The sequence below is a fragment of the Netta rufina genome (assembly GCF_964035555.1).
Source record: "Netta rufina genome assembly, chromosome: Z".
Classification (NCBI taxonomy): domain Eukaryota; kingdom Metazoa; phylum Chordata; class Aves; order Anseriformes; family Anatidae; genus Netta; species Netta rufina.
The window spans coordinates 5413696-5433733 of record NC_140126.1 but is presented as its reverse complement, the minus strand read 5'-3'; the positions used below and the strand labels follow the sequence as shown (position 1 = coordinate 5433733).

Genomic DNA, 20038 nt, shown 5'->3' with positions numbered 1-20038 from the left:
ATCAAAGAATCATTGAGGTTGGGAAAGACATCTAAGATCAACTAGTCCAACCTTTAAGCTAGTACTAAATTTCGCCAGTAACCTATGGTACTAAGTTCTGAATGTACATGTTTCTTCAGGACCTCCAGGGGTGGTGACTCAACCATGTCCCTGGGCAGCCTGTTCCAATGCCACCAACCCTTTCAGTAAAGAATTTTCTCCTCATCTCCAGCCTAAATCTCCCCTGGCACAACTTGAGGCTATTTCCCCTCATCTTAGTACTTGGAGAGCAGAGCAGAGGGGAGAATCGCCTCACTTACCTCCTGAATGCCAGGGACCGCAGGCTCACTCTGGGTTTTAAGCAAGGCTTACTCTGGGTTTTCCTCCTTCTTAAAAGCTAATTGGAGCTCGGTAGCAATTAAAGGTAGCACAGCAGGCTGTGTAACCAAGGATATATTTTATCTTAACCAGACAGGCTATGATTCGGGCCCATCGGCAGCAGCTGGATGAAATGGCATCCTTGTGCTTCAAGGAAGAGTGCTTGATAAATCAGATGTCAGCAACGGTAAGTGGTTTAGACGAAGATTTCATTGCCAGTTGAACTTGCATAAATTGATTTTAGAGATCATTAACTTGAATTAGTGAAGTGACATGCCTGGTCAGTTCCTCCACTCATTCTCTGGTGCCTCCCAGAGTCCTAGCAGAGGCCGCTCACTTCCAGTGCCTGACGTGTCTTTGCCAGCCCACGTAGCGCCTGGTTCCTGGGGGAGAAGGAGTCTGATAGCCCAACTCTGAACTGCTCGTCTCTGATAAGACAGCTTTGTCTTATCTTGGGGTATTGGTGCCAGACCATACCCATCCGGGCACCTCGTCAGGTGGAGTTTTTCTCCTTTCAGGCTGGACCAAGTAAGTCAATACAGGAGAAACCAGCACACCTGTGAAGCATGACACTGGGATGGCACAACTGGTGGTGGTGTGCCACATGGCCTCTTCCTCCTGGGAGTCCCTTGCTTATCAAACTGCAGCTGTGCCTGGCCCCACTCCCTCTAGTGCTCAATCTGCTGTGACTTGTGTCCTCACAGGCTCTTAATTTATGTCACTCAAACATTCCTTAGCTTGTCTGTGTCTTGGATTACATTGGTAAAGGCTGGACCTCAAGCCTGGCATCTGCACAGCCCCAGCACCAGCCAGTTCTTAGTTTCTCCTGCATCCTAACAGTTGCATGTCACAGCTGTGTGACAAGTCTTAACTCTCACCCAGCTCATCTCAGTGAGAACCTCCTGCCTTCCCTGTTCCCTCATCTTATCAATAAAGCCAAATTATGTTAGTGCATTACATTATCACAACCACTTTAATTGCTATCACAGTTCAGATTTGCAGTACAGCTACAGAGACTCTTGCCTCAGGGAATTCAGACTGGAGCCACCCCGTGGTTTATCTGCTGTGACTTCCAGCTGCATGCACTGTATTACCAGATAATGCACAAGTTCACAAAGCAGTATAAGAGCCATAAGCTGCATTAGTTTTGTGGCAGAGAATGCTATGATAAAAAGCAACCTTTTTTTTTAATTCTTATTTTATTGTATCTGAGATTTTTTCTTGCTAATTATTAGTCACACGCTGCTATTATTTGCCCCTTGTAGCAAGCAATAATTTTCTGGACAACAGAATTCTGACAGTTCTGACAATTCTGACATGCCAGGCCTCCCAGCAGTGGGTGAATAACTTAACACTACAGCATGACCTTGCTTTGGACAGTGCAGTTAGCTTGGACTTCCCATATCAGTTTCTCTCCTTCCACTTTCAGATGGTTGCAACTTCTCCAGCCGTGAAACTGTGGCTGCAGGAGAGATTCCTGCCAAGACCAGCCACACACTGAACCATACAGTGTTTAAAGTGCTTAAGAAACATAAGCTAGGGCAGCTGGGCTAGTCTTCATTAGTGCTGATGTCCATGCAGGACAAAGATACAATGCATGAGATAGCTGGAGTTCTGCCAAATGAGCTTGTGAATGATTAATTTTCGTGTGGTAGCAGTTGCAGCACCTAGCCCCAAGGATACTGACACTTTCCAACTTCTTAGCTACTGACCTGTGAATAAATGTACCGAGCTCTTCTCTCAGCTGGAGACCAGAGCAATTATTAACACAAGACCTACTTAAAAATAACTGCATCCACTTCATTGTAATCAGAGTTTTAGATCACATTTTATCCAACAGTATGGCAGGTCATGATGGAAGGTGAGGTTCCACTTGGCCTGGGCTATGCACAGCTGCTGTTTCTCATGTGCAGTCTGGCAGACCTGTAGCCAGGCAGCATTTGGACAAGCCCTGTGAGCTGATGCGAAATAATCCCTTCCCTCGCATTTCTCCATAAAATGGGTTATTATGTCGATCAGTGAGGTGCCCAGCTCACCATTTATCTTTGTGACTGTTAAATGCAACACAAGAAGTGTCTGGAACACAGCTCAGTACGTTGTAAAACTGTACATCAGATCTCCAGTCTCTATACCTAACCCTTTAAAAGCTAACCTGTGTAGAAAGGTGATAGCAGGAGCCTTATGCATTTTTTCTGAAACCAGCATAGTAGCTCTAATTTCACCAACAGAATAAAAAAAAATAAAGAAAAAAAAAGGAGAGTAATAAGTTAACCTCAGTATTTAGAGGTATTAAGCTTTGCTGTCTATAAGGGTCAGGGCTTCAAGAAGGAAACACTAAATAAATTTACTATAGCTTGGAAAACATGGGTTTTTGTACTGCTGCAGTATATAAAATAACGCTGAATGTCTCCAACCTTCTGCTCCTGTTGTTCCCTAAACTTTCCTTTTGCCTTCCTTCCCAGGATTTTCAGAATTTCGTCACCAAGCTAGATGAAATCCTAGTACTGAAGTCGAAATGCATCCAAACCATGCGAGCCCAGCTTCAGCTCTATTTAGCCTCTCCTAGCGCTGACACATCCCTGCAAACACCTCCACCAGTTTAGACCTGCTGTGCTTACACACGCACAAGAACAGTTTTGGAAACAGCCAGCGAGTGTTTCACCACACTGGGTGCTGCAGAGCGTGGGTGGGAAGGGGCTAGCTTTTGGTTTGATGGTTTGTGATTAGTGCATATTTTAGCTAACGATGGAAAGAATTCTGAGTAAATAAGAGATGATTACTTGGCAACGTGAGATTTGTATTTCCTTAATACCAATAAGACACTTTCTTAAGAATAACAACTCAGCAGTGCTTAAATATCTCACCAAGAGGCAGGCAGTCCTGTCCACAGTACTCACAGCAGCTTTTCACGTTAGAGGCACTTCTGTGCTGCTAAGAAAATGAGGGGAAAAAAAAAAAAAAAAACACTTTGAAGCCAGACTCAGGTCTGGACAAAAATGTTCAAAAGCAATCCAGAAAAGTGTTTGCAAACAGAAGTGAAGAAACAGCTTAAGTACACTAACTAGACCAAAAGTAAATGAAAATCAAGGCAGGATGTGAAGTTCTGGGCTTTCAGAAGGAAGGCCACTGGAGTTCTTTGCGTGGGACTAACGCTCAGACCTGCTGAAAGAGATCACTGAAGTCACAAGTAACGAGCGGCTGAGTAGGAGGCTTATGTACAAGGGACTTTGTACCACAGGTTCATCTAGCGTGTTAATGAGCTCATTGTTTTCACTGGTGCCAAGAGAAGGAAGACAAAAGCTCTCCTTCTGCAAGCCATGTCTGAGCTCTGCTCAGCTGCAGAGTGGCCATGGTCTGCGTTGACAACTGATTTGTCACATCAGAAGGGTGCAGTTATAGGCAGTGGGAGTTAAGAAGCTGACAGTGCCATTACACCAACCTGGTAGTTGAGACCAGAACTACAGAACAAAGCTGGAACCATGCAAGATCTCTGCTGCTGCTTGCTGCTGAACCACAGAATAAGCCCACTTGCTGAAGCCACAAGAGACCATGAAACACGCTCGGCTAAAACAACGCTCCGCAAGTGCTCCCACTCCAAAATTAGGGCTGCCACAACATACTCAGCCATCTCAGCGTTTCCTTGGTAATGGCTGTGGTAGTTCAATAGCCACAAATGCTAAGGGTAATGGAATGCTTTGTCTGACCAGCTGCAAATTTCACCGCCTGCTCCTACAGCTACCCCCCACGAGCCAGGTTTGGCAGCAGCAGTGCAGCGGTCGCAGTTACACAGCTCTCTGGGTTGATTTTTGGATGCAAGGAATGTCACACAGCATAGCCCTGGGGAACAGGAGTGCAAGGGAAGGAGTGACAGCTGTAACTGAGGAAGAAAGTCCTACATCAGGGCTCTGATTCTTGAGGGAGGGTATTTAGTCCCTCTTGCTCCTGAGATGTAACCAGGCTGTGAGTTTAGAGACCTCAAGATGGTTCCTGTGTCCCAGCTCCAATCCACCAGCAAGTCACGCCTGAAGCAAGGCCTCCCAGTCCCATTTTAAGAAGATTCATTTGCTTAGAGAAATGAGGCATTCAGGAGCAAGGCTCTTCAGCCTCAGTGCCTCATCCTCCTGGAGACAGGGACAGTTTCCCCTGCACAAGGTGAGGAGAAGACATGGCAGCTGGTTAGTCCTCCTGCCTTCTGAAAGCAAAACTAGATGTGAGTACTTGCAGTAGTTCCCATAGCCCTTGCTCAGAGAGCACACAGAACAATCACAGAGCTGCTGAGCACTTTCATGAGTTAGCTTGGAGCTGAGGAAAAGGTGGGACCGCAGGATGTGCACACAGGTCACGAGAAAGTGAGAGGTGGTGCCAGCAGCACAGTGCTAGCTGGGTGGAAAGACAGGGAAAACTTTCCCTCCGTGTACTTTGACATTTGGGACGGGGGAGTGATTGTAATTTAACCCAGCAGAGGATTTAAAGAGGAGCTCAGCAGAAGTACATTCAGTCTTTCCCCATCTCTTACCTAAGCTGGTCATCCCTAAAGCAGCACCACGGGAGAACCGTTCACACAGCACCATAGTGCCATGTCCTAACCTTGGTGCTTTCAGAAGAGCTGAAACAAGACAGATGAATGACCAAAAATTTCCATCAGCAGAGGAAATCTGAGTTAAACCAGCTAACAAACTGAAGTGCAGTTCCTGTTGGTCTGCCCTAAAAAACATGAGCAAGCCTGGCAAATCTGAGCCCCAGTGCAAGTCCCCAGAGCAGGAACTGCTTGATCCCTCACAGAATGGCTAGGAACACCAAAAAAAAAAAAAAAAAAAAAAAAAAAAAAAAAAAACAATGTAAAACAAGAAGTCTTTTTTTAGATGGGAGCCACCCAGGTAACCCATGAGGTTGTACCTTGTTTGATACAAGATTTTATCATCAACCTGTTCTCAGAGCAGTGTGTCCCCTGCTGCATGTGAGGCTCTACTAAAATAAAAGCAGCTCTGGCTGTGAAAATTCACCTACCCTTAGCAGTAACAGGGCTACTGACACTGTTGAACTGCTGCATGCCCAGGAGATACCAAAGCTGGGCTCGCAGCCTGCATCGGAAACAACCAGCACTGTTATTGCAAGGGGTAGTGTTTTTCTCTCCACTCTTCAGGTTGTTACCTAGATGCTGCTTTAACTCTTGTGTGAAGGTGTGCTAAGTGTTTGAAAGTGTCATCCCCTCCCAGCTGCTTGCACTGACACCTGAAACAAATGGTTTTCTTTTCAACGTGGAGAATGTATGTGAATTTTGTTTGTGTTGTTGCTACAGCAGTCTTCTCAGAAGATTTTTGAGGGACTGGCCCTGTATAATCCAATAAATATGGGAGTAAAATGGATTCACTTTTGTATGCAAGTGCAACAAAGACTATTAATGTTCATGGTACAAGCTTGATGTTTTATTTGACTAGTTTACATTATTTAAAATAAAATTCAATTTACTACAGAGCTCTGGTAAAATCTGTTCTAAAGTAAATGTGATCAAAATGACTAAATGCTTGATTGTAAAAGATCAGCAAGGGTAGGGAATCTGCACAATGCCCATGGCCCCCAGCCTGTTGTTCCACATTTCAGCAGCTCGCTCTCCAGCTCCCAGGTGCACAGGGTCTGGCAGAGCCCAGCAGGCAGCAGTTTCTGCTTTGCCTCTACACTCCTCATCCCAACACCCAGACCTCGGCATTCAGCTAGCGCAGAGGCAGAACAGCCTCTGGCAAAGCTAAGATACCCGAGTGCCATCTACTAGGTACGTCAGTCAGTCTGCTGATTTGAGAACCCAAAGGAAAGTACAGGTCTCAAGACTGACCAGGAACAGTCGTCTTCTCACCACCTAGAAGGAAAAGAGAACCCAGCCTCATCCCCAAACAAAAGTTAACTCACATTAACCAAACAGATGATTTTATTCAGAGGTTTGGTCGAAGTAGGTCTGTTCAGGACTGCCTAGTACCAGACAGGAAACTGTATGGATATTAACTCTCAGAAACAAGCAACACAACCACACGCTCACAGCAGTAACAGTAAAGCAGGTTTATTGTTTTCCAGCTTCTCTGACTGATCAGAGCTCCATTTCCTTGTTTCACACTGTCACATTTCCCACCTGGGAAGGAAAGCTGGGCACCTGATTAACCCGAGCCCCCAGAAGCAGCCCAAACTAGACATTAATTGCTGACCATCAGCTGGTGAACGTTCTTCTTGGACAAGCTTTTCTCAGCCCCAGCACTGGAAGCTGGTGAAGCTTGGTGCTACAGGATACAACGCAAGGAAGTCTGCCCTGGTCCTGCTCATCATTCATCTCCAGATCTCTTAAGATACTTGCAGCTGCGTCCCTCCTCAACATCATTTTGTTTTAAATAAAGGTATGTAATTAACATTGTTGTCCTCCTCACAGAACTCCAGGAGTTAACGCCGGCCCCAGAGGAGATGTTCTGGCTGTACAAAGTTAATAGCGTAACACAGGCTGATGCCATCTCCTTCAGGGTCCTGATGAACTATAAAACCTCCTACTGAAAAATCTGACCTAAGGCAAGGAGCCGAGCTGTCTTCCCCTCCCAAAGTCCGATGCTCCCAGCTCCATGCTCTAAAATGAATTTGGATCCCTAGGCTTTTTTTTTTCTTGTAATAATAAAAAAAAAAGCAGCACCTTCCACCACTGCAGCCACCTGCCTGGACAGCTCGGGTAGCTCTGCCCAACGCAGACCATGTTCGTGTGTGCCCACAGGAATGGGCAGCACCTGGGCTTGCGGGATCAAGCAAGTTCTTCATCTGCTGAAGCCAAAGAGCATGAGAGATGGGAACCATGACACTGGGAGTTACATTTGAGGGCTTTATTAGTTGTTCTTCTGCAGAATCAAAATATTTAGCAAATTACTCTAAAGATTCCTCAAGACTGATGATATTTTATGTATTTAGAACTTGAACAATGTACAACATAATACTTGGTACTACCAAAAACAACCCCAAACCTGATTTCTAGTACTAGATGTTATTATGTAATTCTACAGCAGTGTGGGAAATGGAACTAATGCAGTGAGTATATTTGTTTTAAAGAAAGTGCTTGAAAGAAACCTCCTGCATCACACCGAGTATTATTTAAAACAAAAGATGATTGATTTCCTAGCAGAACATTTTCTTAAATATCCTACAAGCCTGGGGGATTAAGAATACTGAGCCCCACCTCTCTGCCTTCGGGTTCAAGAACCAACAGAAGTGGCAGGTCCAGGTCGAGTTCACAGCTTACCTGCTCCAAGCAAACTTATGCACCGCTCAGCATTGGACGCTCGTGTCTGGCAGAAGTATTGGATGCATGGGTTAAAAAAACACAAGAGGAACAGCTTCTCTTTATGCATAGCGACAGTTTCTGAACCAGTGTTTTTACTAAGTTATAGGCTAACTTTCAACCAAAAAAATAAAATTCCATTGCACTAAAGGTCAAATTTAACCAGTTAATCTGGACTGTGACACAGTCAAGTAATTCAGTACAAGCAGACACCATGAAAGCAGCTTCAAAGAACCAAAGCATCCTAGGTTTCAGAACCAACTTCAAATTCTTCTGTCCAACTCCAGTTGGACAACAGTGGGGGCAACCACACCGGTCTCTGCCTATGTACAATTCCAGTAGCGGCTGGGCAGTTTAAACTCTCCGTGGCCAAGCTGGAAAAAAGGAAACTTAGGAAAGGACACTTAAAAAATTTAATTTAAGAAAGAAAGTTGGCTCCCAGTGGAAAGAGAAATGCTGGAGTGATGCACGCAGGTAGGCTTGCTCAGTCACTCTCCCATGGGTGTGAAAAGCCGGACTCCTTCCTGCCGAGAGCAAGTCACATTGGATGCGGAGGTGGCGGGGCTAGTCCTGCTCCGTGGCACGCCGAGATCCCAGGAATGTGTTTTCAGCTGGCTCCTGCACGGGCCATTAGATCTTCCAAAGCATTGTGTTGGTCATTGTTATGTAATAATAAGACCTCCTTAATGTCTTTTAGTTCAAAGCCCATTTCTTTAAACTGACTCATTAGTTGGAGAAGTTCTGTGATCTGAAAGAGACAGACGATTCTTTGTAAGAGAAAAGATCAGGGCTCAGTCTTACTCAGAGCTGGGGTTTAGCACAGAAATGGTCTTCAGTGACCAGGCACCCCATGGGGACAATCCCACTTCCGTGCACAGCCCACACATGCTCAGTTTGAAGCAAATCCACTCCAAAGAGAGTCGTCAGGGCTCTGCGTGCAGCAGCCCTTGGACCTCACTTTCGGTACCCAGCATTTGCAGTCCTGCATCTCCCAAACCCTCTTCAGTGAAAGCACCAAAGCTTAGTCTGGGGAAGTCTCTCTCAGTAGAAACTGATCAGCCTGTCCCCATTCAGACTCCCAGAAAGGCTGATTAATATTCACTTTGCTCCCCATCCAGCAGCCTCTAAAGTTTTTCAAGTTACCTTGACTTTGGTAACAGCACAACAGCCCTCGCTATCAAATGACTCTTCAGATCTAGGGCAAAACAGGGGTATTACAAAAAAACTACTGGACATTTGTACTGGGTCTGTCTGGGATATAACATTCCCTGCAGTGACCCACACAGTGCTGTGCTGTGCACTTGTCACTAGAACAGCAGTGGAGTCACACCAGTGTTGTGTCTGCTCCTGAGCAGTGCTGGCACAGCACCAGGACTCCCTCCAAGGCCCCCAAAAGCCAGCAGGCAAGAGATGGGGAGGGAACATTACATAGCTGATCTAAACCAAAGGGATATTCTATAGCATGGGATGTCACAGCAATAAAAGCTGGGAAAGGGGAAGGATACTTTCTTCTCCCCCTCTTCTTTCAAGGAGGGGGAGTGAGTGCTGTTGTGGTGGAGTTCAGCTGCCCAGCAGGGTAAATCCACCACAACACCATGTGCTATGCTATCAACATCACATAAATCCTTCCAGAGCTCTGAAAAAACAGGGACAACTAGTAAATCAACTCCAACAGTTATGAACCCTCTGCTACTTCCAGTGCCTCCTCTCCAGAAGGGAAAACCAGGTTAAAACAGACAACCAGGAGATCAGTCATTTCCAGCTGGGGGTTAAGCCACCAGCAAACGTGTTTCCAAAACACTGTCACTTCCCTTATCTTCACACTGCTGCTCCTCTGTTTGCAAGCTCATCATGAGCTGTATGCATATGTCAGGGGGAGGGTGGGTGGATGGCACCTCCAAAGATTTCCCGTTATAACTCAGCACACGACAGGCTGGGATACACTAAAAAGCAGTTCTGCTGTCCTCTGTTCCTGCCTCTGTACCTTTGGTGCTGGCAAAGCAGCCACACTATAAAACAGGCCCACAAAAGCTGTATTTACCAGATTTTTTCACACAGAGCCCTAACTGAATTTGCCGGGCAGGTGCATTTTTTGCACAGTGGAGAAAATTTATCATCAAAATCCTTCCAGCTTGCCCTGGCTGTAATTTCCTGCTTCTGAAGTTAACTCTCTCTGTACCAAGCACCTTGCCCAAAAGACGACACTGTGGTTGGAACATTGCCATCAAACTAAGCAGGGTCTTTAAAAAAAAAACATCATTCCCATAAAATCACATGCAAGTACAGGTCATAAAGCAATGCAGAAGAAATCTGTTTTAACATACTCCCTTTATCACCACAAGGATGTTCCTTGGCAGCCTGTTTTGACAAGGCAGCACTACCATGGAGCTAGAATTACACCAACCACTTCATAGAGGAACTGCTGCTGGAATTCCCCTTTGTGGCGCATTCTCACTATTGCAGAGCACACGGCACCCTCACCTTCTCCTCTGAACACTGATGCATTTCCAAAGCTGCTTCAACAAGAAGTGGATCAAAGCCCTTCTCACAAAGCTGTCCATGTGCAAACAGGTAATCCAAAACCTGCAGGAAACAAAACAAAGAAGTTTGCAGAGCTGCATTCACAGCACACAGTCACACACCTCTGTACATGCAGAGGAACTGAGCACAACTCCGTCCCAGGCTTCACCAGGAACCGAGACAAAGCTCTTCCTGCTCTATCTTGAGACCCTCCTTATGCAAGAGCTTGCTCAAAAAAAAGCAAACAAGTCCTTCTGTCTTTGTGCTCTCCCCATCAGCTTCATCTTTCACTCCAGTCAAATGGCCTTCCTTCTCTAGCCTTCTATTCTGAATCACTACAGAGGCAGAAAATTAAGATTAAAAGAAATTTAAGATTCAGATTAATTTAAGATTTTTTATTCTGAGTTTTTGAAGGGGTACTGTAGGTCCAGCAACCAAGCTACACCAGCTTTTAGCTTCCTCTCAGCCAGAAGAGGTAACACAATCTGGAATGAATCAGCTCCTTAAGATCACCTCAGCACACTGCTGATCAAGCTGCAAATCCCAGCTCACATACCCAGAAATTGCTGCCACATTTCTTATTCATTCTCAGTTCAGAGAGGTAGGGGGTGAGAGTCTGACAGGTAAGAGAAAGGTAGTGCTAGGAATGAGATAGTGCTCTCGATTCTTAGGCAGCAGGCAAGCAGAGCAGCTCTACCAGCAGCCAAATCCTGCACAGCACAGCAGCTACCAGCACGCTCCTCCTGCCAAGGCAACGCTCTGTGCAGTGTGCAGGGAGCACAGGACCAGCACAGAAAGCCTGGCCACGCTCCTCTGTCTTCAAAACATCGCTTTGTTTGAAGCTGATCCAAGACCCAGAGCCACGCTTCAGCCCGCCACGCTTTATGCTCCGTGACCTGGTTTTAGCGAGCATTTGAAACAACACATGGCAGGAAGCACCATAGCCAGAGCACGCAAAAAGTCGGTCACTGGTACCTCCTGAGCCTTCCAGGGCTGCAGTAAGCCCGCAGGGGCCCATCTCCCTGCAGGGGGAGGCAGCAGCAGAGTAACCCCTTGTGCTCAGAACAGGGAAGGCGCTTTGCTTTTTGGTCACGCAGCACTGAAGGCATGGATCCATGCCAAGCTTCCTCTGGGCTGTTTTGTGGCTCCTAGGAAGACTGTGCTGCCTCAGGCAGTTTAACAGAAACTTGTGCAGATGCTCTTTGGTTTGGGGAGCCTTTTGTGCCAGGTGAAAACCTCTGGGGCTGTTCTGCAAGCCACCGTTGGAATAAAGTGCCCTCCCCCTACATTTTGCAAAGCCCAGTCTGTTTCTCAGCAGAATCAGCGCCCGCTCAAAGGTTTCTCTCTTCCTGCAAGAGCTCTCACCTGGTCTATGTTCTGTCCCTTCTTCTTCATGGCTTTCAGGACGTTCTCAGGCGAGTACCCCATGTTGACAACGGTCTCCACGCACTGCCTCTCGCTGGCAGAGAGGGCCTGCTGTACATCTGGAGCAGGGCCACCCGGCCGCTTTGCACAGCTGGTGTTATTGGGCACTTGAGACGCTGGGAAATTTTGGTGCATTACCTACAAGGGAAAACCCAGAGGCTTAGATGGCGGTCATCTTTTGCATCCGTGTCCCCATTTCTGGCTACTGCAGAACTAGGACACCCAGCAAAATTCATTAACTGGAGACTTCCAAGGCTGTGCTGGGGAAGATGCTCACTGTTAGGATGGAAACACGCACTTTAGGTAGTCTGACTCCCACCACACCCTTTTTACCCTCATCAAGACATTTGATTACCCATATTTCCTGCCGTACACCCTCTCTTACTGGCAGGACTGAAGCTTTCTAACAGCCAAGCCTTCCAACAGTAAAGGCCCTTATGATATGGGAAAACACAACCTTGGATGAAGCAAGGGATTGCTTCCCTCACCCTGCAGTTCACTCATCACCTATGATTTTCTGTACTCGAAGGAATGTTACCTCTGGAAACACCTTAGCAGCTTTTTGCAAATACCAGGCAGTGCAAGCACACAGGAATGTGGGAACTTACCGTAGGCATTGCTGTTTCCTTGTTGTCTGGGTGTACCTGTGGGACAGCACAGGAATGAGGTGGTGAACATGACACACAAGCAGAGTTTGCTACATCTGGGGAAAAAAGTTTCAAGGAAAAGATTGGGGACTGTGTCTACCGTACTGCAGAGACCTGTGGCCTGATCGGTAATCCATGAAATGCAGAAGTTATGCAGCTGTGTGTAGGTGTGAGATAGTCATCACAAGGTTTGTTTGTTCTGCTCTCAGAGCACTGCATTCACGTGCTGTGTATAGACAACACGGCGCACTGGCTACATGCACGTGGTGCTCCACCAGCATCCAACACTGCCCCATCCCCAGCACAGGGCTAACAACACCTGTCTCTGTAAAACTTTGTGCTTTCCCTTAGTAAGCTTTTTGCTGGGTTGAAAAGGAGCCAACTGCTCTTACTTCAAGAGGAATCTTAAAGTAGCCACCTCAAAGGGCTGTTTCACATCACTCGTATCAAACTTGGGCTCTTAAATTATTCTTTAAAAATATCTGGCAGGAGAAAAATCAGCAATGGGGAGCAGCACCCACTTTGGGAAGCTCCACCCAGACAGCACAGAAATTACCCATTTTCAGTAGCACACGAGGCCTCCCCTGTCCTGACTGTTCAGTTTCCAACACAGCCTGGAGAGGGATCCCAGCAGTGCCAGGGCTGTACACCCGCTCCATTTCTGCAGAACTGGTCTGCCAAGGGGCACAACCAACCAACAGCTCTACTTTACTTTGCCCAAGGTCTGCATGTTTCAATTAATCCATTTAAAACACAGGAAGACTTAAATAGAGTTAGAAGAAGCTGAAAGAAACCACTTTTCACCAAAACCCTCAGGACATGGCCTTTCTTAATACTTTTTCAGCCATCAATTGCTTGAAAGCATGCCCACTTCTTCCAGAAAGTCCTTTGGGCCCCAAGAAGGACTGGGGGAGGTGAGGAGGTTTGTTCTACAGGTACATTGCCACTCCATTTTTCTTCTAGGACACAACACCTGAGAAATCCCATGCAGCCTGATGGACTGGTTTACCTAAAAACCTGTCCTCACGGTGGTAAGAGGAGTTGAAAGCTCCTCAAATTACACCCTTCTCCAGACTCTTGGCAGAGCATAAAGCACTAGAACATGGGATACAGTGAAACAGGGGTCTAAAATCAGCTGGCTATCAAATTCCCCAAATGAATGATGCTCTGTTATTAATGCAACAGCGAAAAGAACCCAAACTGTTTCTGACACCAGGGATTCAAGCCATGGAAAAGCAGCTCCCCAATCTACTTGAGCCTGATAACCCATGCTCATGATCAAAGACTTCCAGTGGAGGAGAGAAGCACCCAAAGGAATTGCAGGAGACAGAGCTGGCCACTCAGAAGCTGTGCTCCCTTAAGACTCAAGGCTGCATACTTCATTCAGTACCTTTTGAGAAGGCGTGCAGTGCTTTCAGCCCATGCTTGCACACTGTTCCTGCTTTTAGGGACTTTGTAAACAAGCTGGGAGCTTCACCTGCAGGCTGGTGTGCTTAGCACTTTGTGTTAATGCAGCAGTACATTCGGAATGGTCCATCAGGTCCATCCATCCATCCTCCCATAACCAGGTATTTACACAAATAAGGCATGCCATACAAATTCAGGTCTCTAAACAACTGTTTAATTTCTTCGCTAGTCATTTATTCCTCCGCCAAAGTTGCAAAAAGCAAACCCGCAAGCTTCAAGAAACACCGCGAGGAAAAAGGGAATCACCCAGGCCAGAATCAGCGCAGCAGAGAAATCACAAGTTTATTTGCATCTGTAGTGGGTTTACGTGGCAAGGTTTTGGTAGCAGGGAGCCATAGGGGTGGTTTCTGTGAGAAAGATCTAGAAGCTGCCCCATGTTTGGGAAGGGCCCCATTGTTTTCCAGATCCGAGCCAATAAGCGATGTTGTTTTGTGCCTCTGTGAGAGCATATTTAAGACAGGGAAAAAACGCTGCGCCACACAGCAGCCGGGAGTGAGAGAACAGCCTTGCACCAAGGTCAGTGTAGAGGGAGGGGGAGAGGTGCTCCAGGCGCCGGAGCAGAAGTCCCCTGTGGCCTGTGGTGAGGACCATGGTGAAGCAGGCTGTGCCCCTGCAGCCCATGGTGGAGCAGGGTTCCACGCTGCAGCCCGTGGAGGAGACCACGGTGGAGCAGGTGGCCCTGCACCGACGGAGGCTGCCGCCTGTGGAAGACCCCTGCCGGAGCAGATTCTGGGCCGGACCTGTAGCCCGTGGAGAGGAGCCCACGCAGGAGCAGGTGACCTGGCAGGAGCTGCTGCCCGTAGGGGAGCCAGGTTGGAGCAGTTTTCTCCTGAGGGATGGATCCGTGGTACGGACCCATATCTGGAGCAGTTCTGGAAGAGCTGCTGCCTGTGGGAAGCCCACGCTGGGTCAGTTCATCAAGGACTGCATGCCGTGGGTGGGACCCCACAGCACAGGGGACGAGAGTGACCGAGAAGGAGCGGCAGAGAAGAAGTGCTGTAGACTGACCATAACCCCCATTCCCCGTTCCCCTGCGCCGCTCGGGGGGAGGAGGTGGAAGAGGGTGGATGGGGGGGGAAGGTGCTTTTGTTTTTTTTTCTTTGTTTTCTCACTTCTCTCGCTTGTTAGTAATGAGCAATAAATCTTACTATCTCCTTATGCCGAGTCTGTTTTGCCCGTTACAATAATTATTGCGTGATTTTCTCGTCCTTATCTCAACCCTTGAGTCCTTTTCACATATTTTCTCCCCATTCCTCTTTAAGGAGGGGGAGTGAGAGAGCGGCTGTGGTGGAGCTCGGCTGCCCACTCGAGCGGAACCACGACAGCATCCAAAAAACCTTAGATCCAATTCACTGGTAAAACATGCTCCAGTGGCAACGCCAAATCCAAAGTTATGATTTCTGAACTTGTGAAGGGAAAAATGTGTATGTAAACAGCACTGTGCAACACACTGGGACAGAAGTGTACTGAAGCTTTATAAAATCACCAGGCTTCTTCTCATGCAATCTTGCTGTAGGAGGACTGTGTCCTTCTTCTGGTGGCCACATGGGTTACTCTGACTTCCTTCTCTATCCTTTTCATACTGCGAGGATTTTTGTTACGGTCCTTGCCTATACTTCAACTTCATGCAACTCTGCTGTCCTTTTCCAGCCACTGGGACCTTATCGTGGAAATAGGAAACAAGCATATTCAGACGCCTTAGAACTTCAATGGGAAGAACTAGTTCTGTCAACACACCTATTTCTTGGCTTGCTACTTCCAAAACACAGTTTCAAGTGATGATCTTTATTATGTTTCCTAGTAAGTCTATTTGGTAACTCCTTTTTTAGTTCTTAAAAACATTTTGTACCTTCCCTTACAGCATTCTTGAGAACACATATCCCCTCTTGGTCTTCAATACGATTTAACCTAGCAGAGATTTAAACACCTGGAGTGAGAATTTGGCTATCTTAAAGCCCACCTATCTAGCTGTGAGTGATCTCCCACGTTAATCCCTGGAGATGTTATGCTTCAAGGTTTCATCTCTGAGCCACATAAAATGACACAACCTCCCCTCAAGCCTGCGAGGTACAGCAGCAAGCATTTGCTCAGCACACCGCTGCTCCTGCCGAAGCTTACTGGGTGCGTTTGGTTTAGCAGTCAATGAACACCTATTCTGCTGTGCTAGGGATACACTAGTTGCCAGAATATTGTGTTTCTCAAATAACACTGTATATACTTAAGCCTGAGAAGAGGTGATAGGACAGTGGGAAGAGAAGGACCGTCACTGTGTTTAGGGCACATGGTGTCACAAAAACCTGGAGTACACCAGCAAGAACACAGAACCACTTCTGCAGACAGAAGAAGCCTTCCAAATCTCAGATTTTAGAGCCAATTTGGCTATGCAGTTTTCATTAGAATTCACGAGTATTGGTGTCCAGATCTTAGGTTCTTTGGAAAAAAGCACAAATTTTACTCAAGCCTGGACTCCCACTCACAAAGCCACAACAGATGGCATGAAGTTAGGTTTCCCCAAAGCACTCTCAGAACTTGCTCCAAGTTGGAAGCAATGAAGCTTCAAACTCCTGTCTCAGAGCTGTACAGCAACCAAAATCTGTAAGTCTGAGATGATTTTCAAAATTGCTTTTGGTATCCAAAAAGCAATTCTCCCACCCTCACAGGTAAGAAATCATGGAAGAAATCTTATACATAACTGCATGCCTTTTGAGCTAACTGTTATTATGAACAACAAGAGCTGAGAAGCTGAAGAAGTCACCAGAATTGGTTGCAAGTTAAGAGATGTGGCAGAGCAGGGTGAAGCAGCCTGTGAGTAGCAGTCTAAGGTTCACAACTGCCAGCACAAAGACCTGTTGGGCTGATCCATTTGCCACATAAAAGAATTACTGCACATGATCTGCCCTATCTATACGCCACACATTAGATGAAGCTAAAAACAAAGCCACGGGACATTTTAGAATCAACATTTGCCTCCACACCTCCACATCTCCCCCACAAGCCCCGTTTTAATCCACCGCGCGTTTACCGTGGTCACTGTGCTTTGAGACGATTCTTCTTCCGTACAAACTGTTGACACAGCCAGGGAAGGCAGCCTGGTCGAAGAGGATAACGTTGATGTCTCCATGCCACTGTCCTCGTTTAAAGCAGACAGACCAACCACATGGTGTCCGTTCAGTTCACTGGCTTTAGTCTGAGCACAGGCCTGCAAAGAGCTGAGGAAAGTGCCGTTGCGGAGACAGGTAGTGCTGTGGAAAGTGCTCATGAGCTTTGATGATTTTTGATCACTCTCATCGGAGTCAAGTTTAGGAAAGGACAGGGATTTGATATTGCTCACTGAAGTGATGGGGGACAGGGACACTTTGGAAGACAAGGACATCTTTTCACAGTTTCCCAACTGCGGTAAAGTGATAAAGCCATTGGGTTTGTGAAGGGGCTTGAAGTCCAACGTGGCCCTTTCTATGGATGCCAGAACCTCCTGATCTTGCAACACAGACTCAGATCCTCCTTTGGGCAAACTGCTATCTAAGAGCTGGGCAACAACCGGCCCAGTAGTACCAACGTGGATTTCCAGAATGTTTTTTAACTCCTCCTTATCATCGATAGTTTTTAATTCCAGTTTGTCAAATGGGTCTTCTTCACATTCAAAATCAGCTGGGTTGAAGTCTGCTTTGGGGCGAGGTGGACTAAGAACTTTCTGCTTCACAGCACTGCTGTCGGCTGGCGTGGGAGTAAGAATGTTATTGTGCTGCAGACTAGCAAGGATGGGGTTGATAGGAGGAGGCATGGCCTCAGGGCAAGGTCCCTCTGAGAACCCCATTCTGTTGCTGTCCTCTGGGGCTACTTTTGAGTTTGCTATTGCTTCTTCTGCCTTGCGTTCAGCTTCTCTCTGGGCAGCTTGAATTTTTTTGATGTCTTCAGCCCACTCGATTGTTTTCTTTTCCAGGGAGAAGTCATACTGACCAGAGGTAGAGAGGGAAAGAGGAAAAAAAATAAAGACAAGTTATAAGAATCACAGCTACTACTTTACAGCATAAGTAACACAAGTAACACAGAGCAAGAACTACATGAATCATCATGGACAGAATTTTTTTTCACAGCATCTTTTGTAACCCACAGGAAGGCAGAAGTAGGAGACACCAGCAGTAGTTCGTTTTACCTCTAGCAGCAAAATCTGGCTGTAGTCTGGACCAAAAATCTCATATTTTGTGTCCATCCTACACTTAGTTTAGTTTAGAGCTACTGATGATCACAAGATCAGTTTCACAACTCCCTCCCCCTCTTCCAACAATAAAATAGATGCAGTCAGTGGAAGCCTGAAGTGTCAGTGACAGCGATGTCACACGTGATGGACAGTCACACTCAGATCTGACACCACTGAACTAGGATTCAAGACTACAGCAGAGTAATTTTTGCATCCAAAGACCAGTAAGGTATTTATCAGTTTTCCCTAAAAGATTCCTAACGGACTGCACGCTAGTTTTAGACCCACTGGGTGGAGAGGTATCAGCATTCTCATACCTGTGCTAATGGTATGTAAGGGGATGTGCTGGCTACTCTGACAATAACTTCCAGTAGTAGCTGTTTTTGCCACTGTTACTGGCACTGACTGGACCCCACAAGCTTTTCTCATTTGACATCAGCTCCTTCAGGGTTGGGTTAGCACACAAGACATTTACAGAAGCTACCCACTAAAGGCACGCAGGCCACTGTGGTGGCCTGACTGAGAGGACAAAATTCTGAACACAATAAATATATGTCAAGCTTTAGTATCTTACAAGGACCAAACGACCTTAGTGCCCTCCGTGTCATGGAAAAACACTCAGAACACAGCCTACAAAGCTAAGCCCAGGGTGTAACCTACCTGTGACTCACAAGAATTACAGCCTGCTTGCCAGGATGAGGTCACATAACCAAATGGGTAATAAGACATCCTAGCTCTACAGAGCAACAAGCCAGGAAGATTTGCTAAGCCTCTGTTGGACTTTTCTGGGACCCACACTGCATTATCCATCCCACAGCAGGCTCCAGAGAGAACCTGGAGACCCATCTCAACTCTACACAAAGTAGTTTTCCCTTTCCTTATTTAGCTCTAAGAGATAGGATATACAATTTATCAACAAGGTGATTTTGAAACACAACTCACTGGCAGAAGTGCTGGGCACTATCCATTCCACACTCCTTGCCATCTGAGCAGAGCTATCACAGCTGTATACACACACAACCACGGTGTTTATAAACACGAAATACTAAGTACATGGTTTTGATCAGTTTAGCCTCTGTGCACTTTTACCATTTTGAATAGCTCCCACCAGAGCTGTAAAAAAGCCAAAGAGTACTGTGCAAGGCTTAGCTTACGTGATCACATAATTTTATTCGAGGCACTGCAATCTAACCAGGCATACTGTATTTGAACCCCAGCTTGGCTGGAAAACAAAGGGATAGCACAGCAAGACCTGCCACAGGACATTAGAGCCTCATGCAGCAATCCTACTCAAGCTTAACTAGGTGGAAGTATGTGTATTGGGACAATCAGTCAGGCAAACACTTAACGGTTATAATAACAAGCCATGATGTCAGGAAATTCAGATATTCAGCTCTGCAGCAGATAGGCAGGGCAGAAAAAAATCAGACCTGTCCACAGCAATCTGTCACAGCTGATGCTGAAGTCAACAAACTGGGCAGCCCAAGGAGAATCACAGATTCAAATGAGAAAACTATAGTTCAATTGTATTTCCTGCATCACAACCTGCATTTGGAGATTGGATTTATGCTGAAGTAATTGATTTTGTGCTACCAAAAGTTTACAGCAAGAGCCACGTGCCTCAGAGACCTGGAAGAAATCCACACCAAGCAGCAACATCTTCGCTACATGGCTGGAGAAGATCTCCCACTCAGTACTGCACAGACAGTAAGAACCAGAAATTTATTTTTTCACCCCATTAAAGTGATAATGCACAGAATGTGGCCATACTTGTAGAACGCTGTTTGAGGGTATGCCATAGCATGGGTATTTCAATTCTTACCATCCTTCCTCTTAAAAATACGATTTTAGTTTAGCACTGTCAGGGCAGCATTTAAACCTTTAACTGTTTAAAAACACTATTTTTGGGGGGGAGTAGATACATGAAAATAAATGCCATCAGGCTTTTTATAGGAGTAAGAAGAAACTTTCAGCACACCTTACAATACTTATCTTCCTCTACATTCTAGAAGACTATAAAGTAACAGTAAGCACAGTGAAGACTAACACCCGAACAAAAATGTAGTTCACAGAATAACACATTGAAGACCTGGGGTGGCAGCAGAAAGAGCAGAAGTGCACAAA

At 46.3% G+C, this 20038-nt stretch overlaps 2 protein-coding genes across 5 annotated transcripts in view; one reads left to right on the top strand and one right to left on the bottom strand.

The window, feature by feature from the left end:
- The window catches only part of KIF24 (kinesin family member 24), a 31416-nt gene extending 28413 nt beyond the window's left edge, over positions 1–3003 (top strand). Inside the window, exons 13-14 of the mRNA XM_084305432.1 lie at positions 451–544; positions 2820–3003. Of these exons, the coding sequence (XP_084161558.1) occupies positions 451–544; positions 2820–2960 (235 nt within the window). The 3' untranslated portion in view covers positions 2961–3003. The remainder of the gene's footprint in view (positions 1–450; positions 545–2819) is intronic.
- A 3259-nt stretch (positions 3004–6262) lies between these two features.
- UBAP1 (ubiquitin associated protein 1) overlaps positions 6263–20038 on the bottom strand; it is a 35544-nt gene continuing 21768 nt past the window's right edge. For 3 of the 4 annotated variants that reach the window (XM_084305507.1, XM_084305509.1, XM_084305508.1), the window contains 5 exons: positions 16739–17668; positions 12211–12246; positions 11543–11740; positions 10139–10240; positions 6263–8405 (listed from right to left, as the gene is read on the bottom strand). In XM_084305507.1, coding sequence (XP_084161633.1) covers positions 8265–8405; positions 10139–10240; positions 11543–11740; positions 12211–12246; positions 16739–17668 — 1407 coding nt within the window. In that variant the 3' untranslated portion in view covers positions 6263–8264. The remainder of the gene's footprint in view (positions 8406–10138; positions 10241–11542; positions 11741–12210; positions 12247–16738; positions 17669–20038) is intronic. The other variant, XM_084305510.1, reaches the window with a different exon arrangement.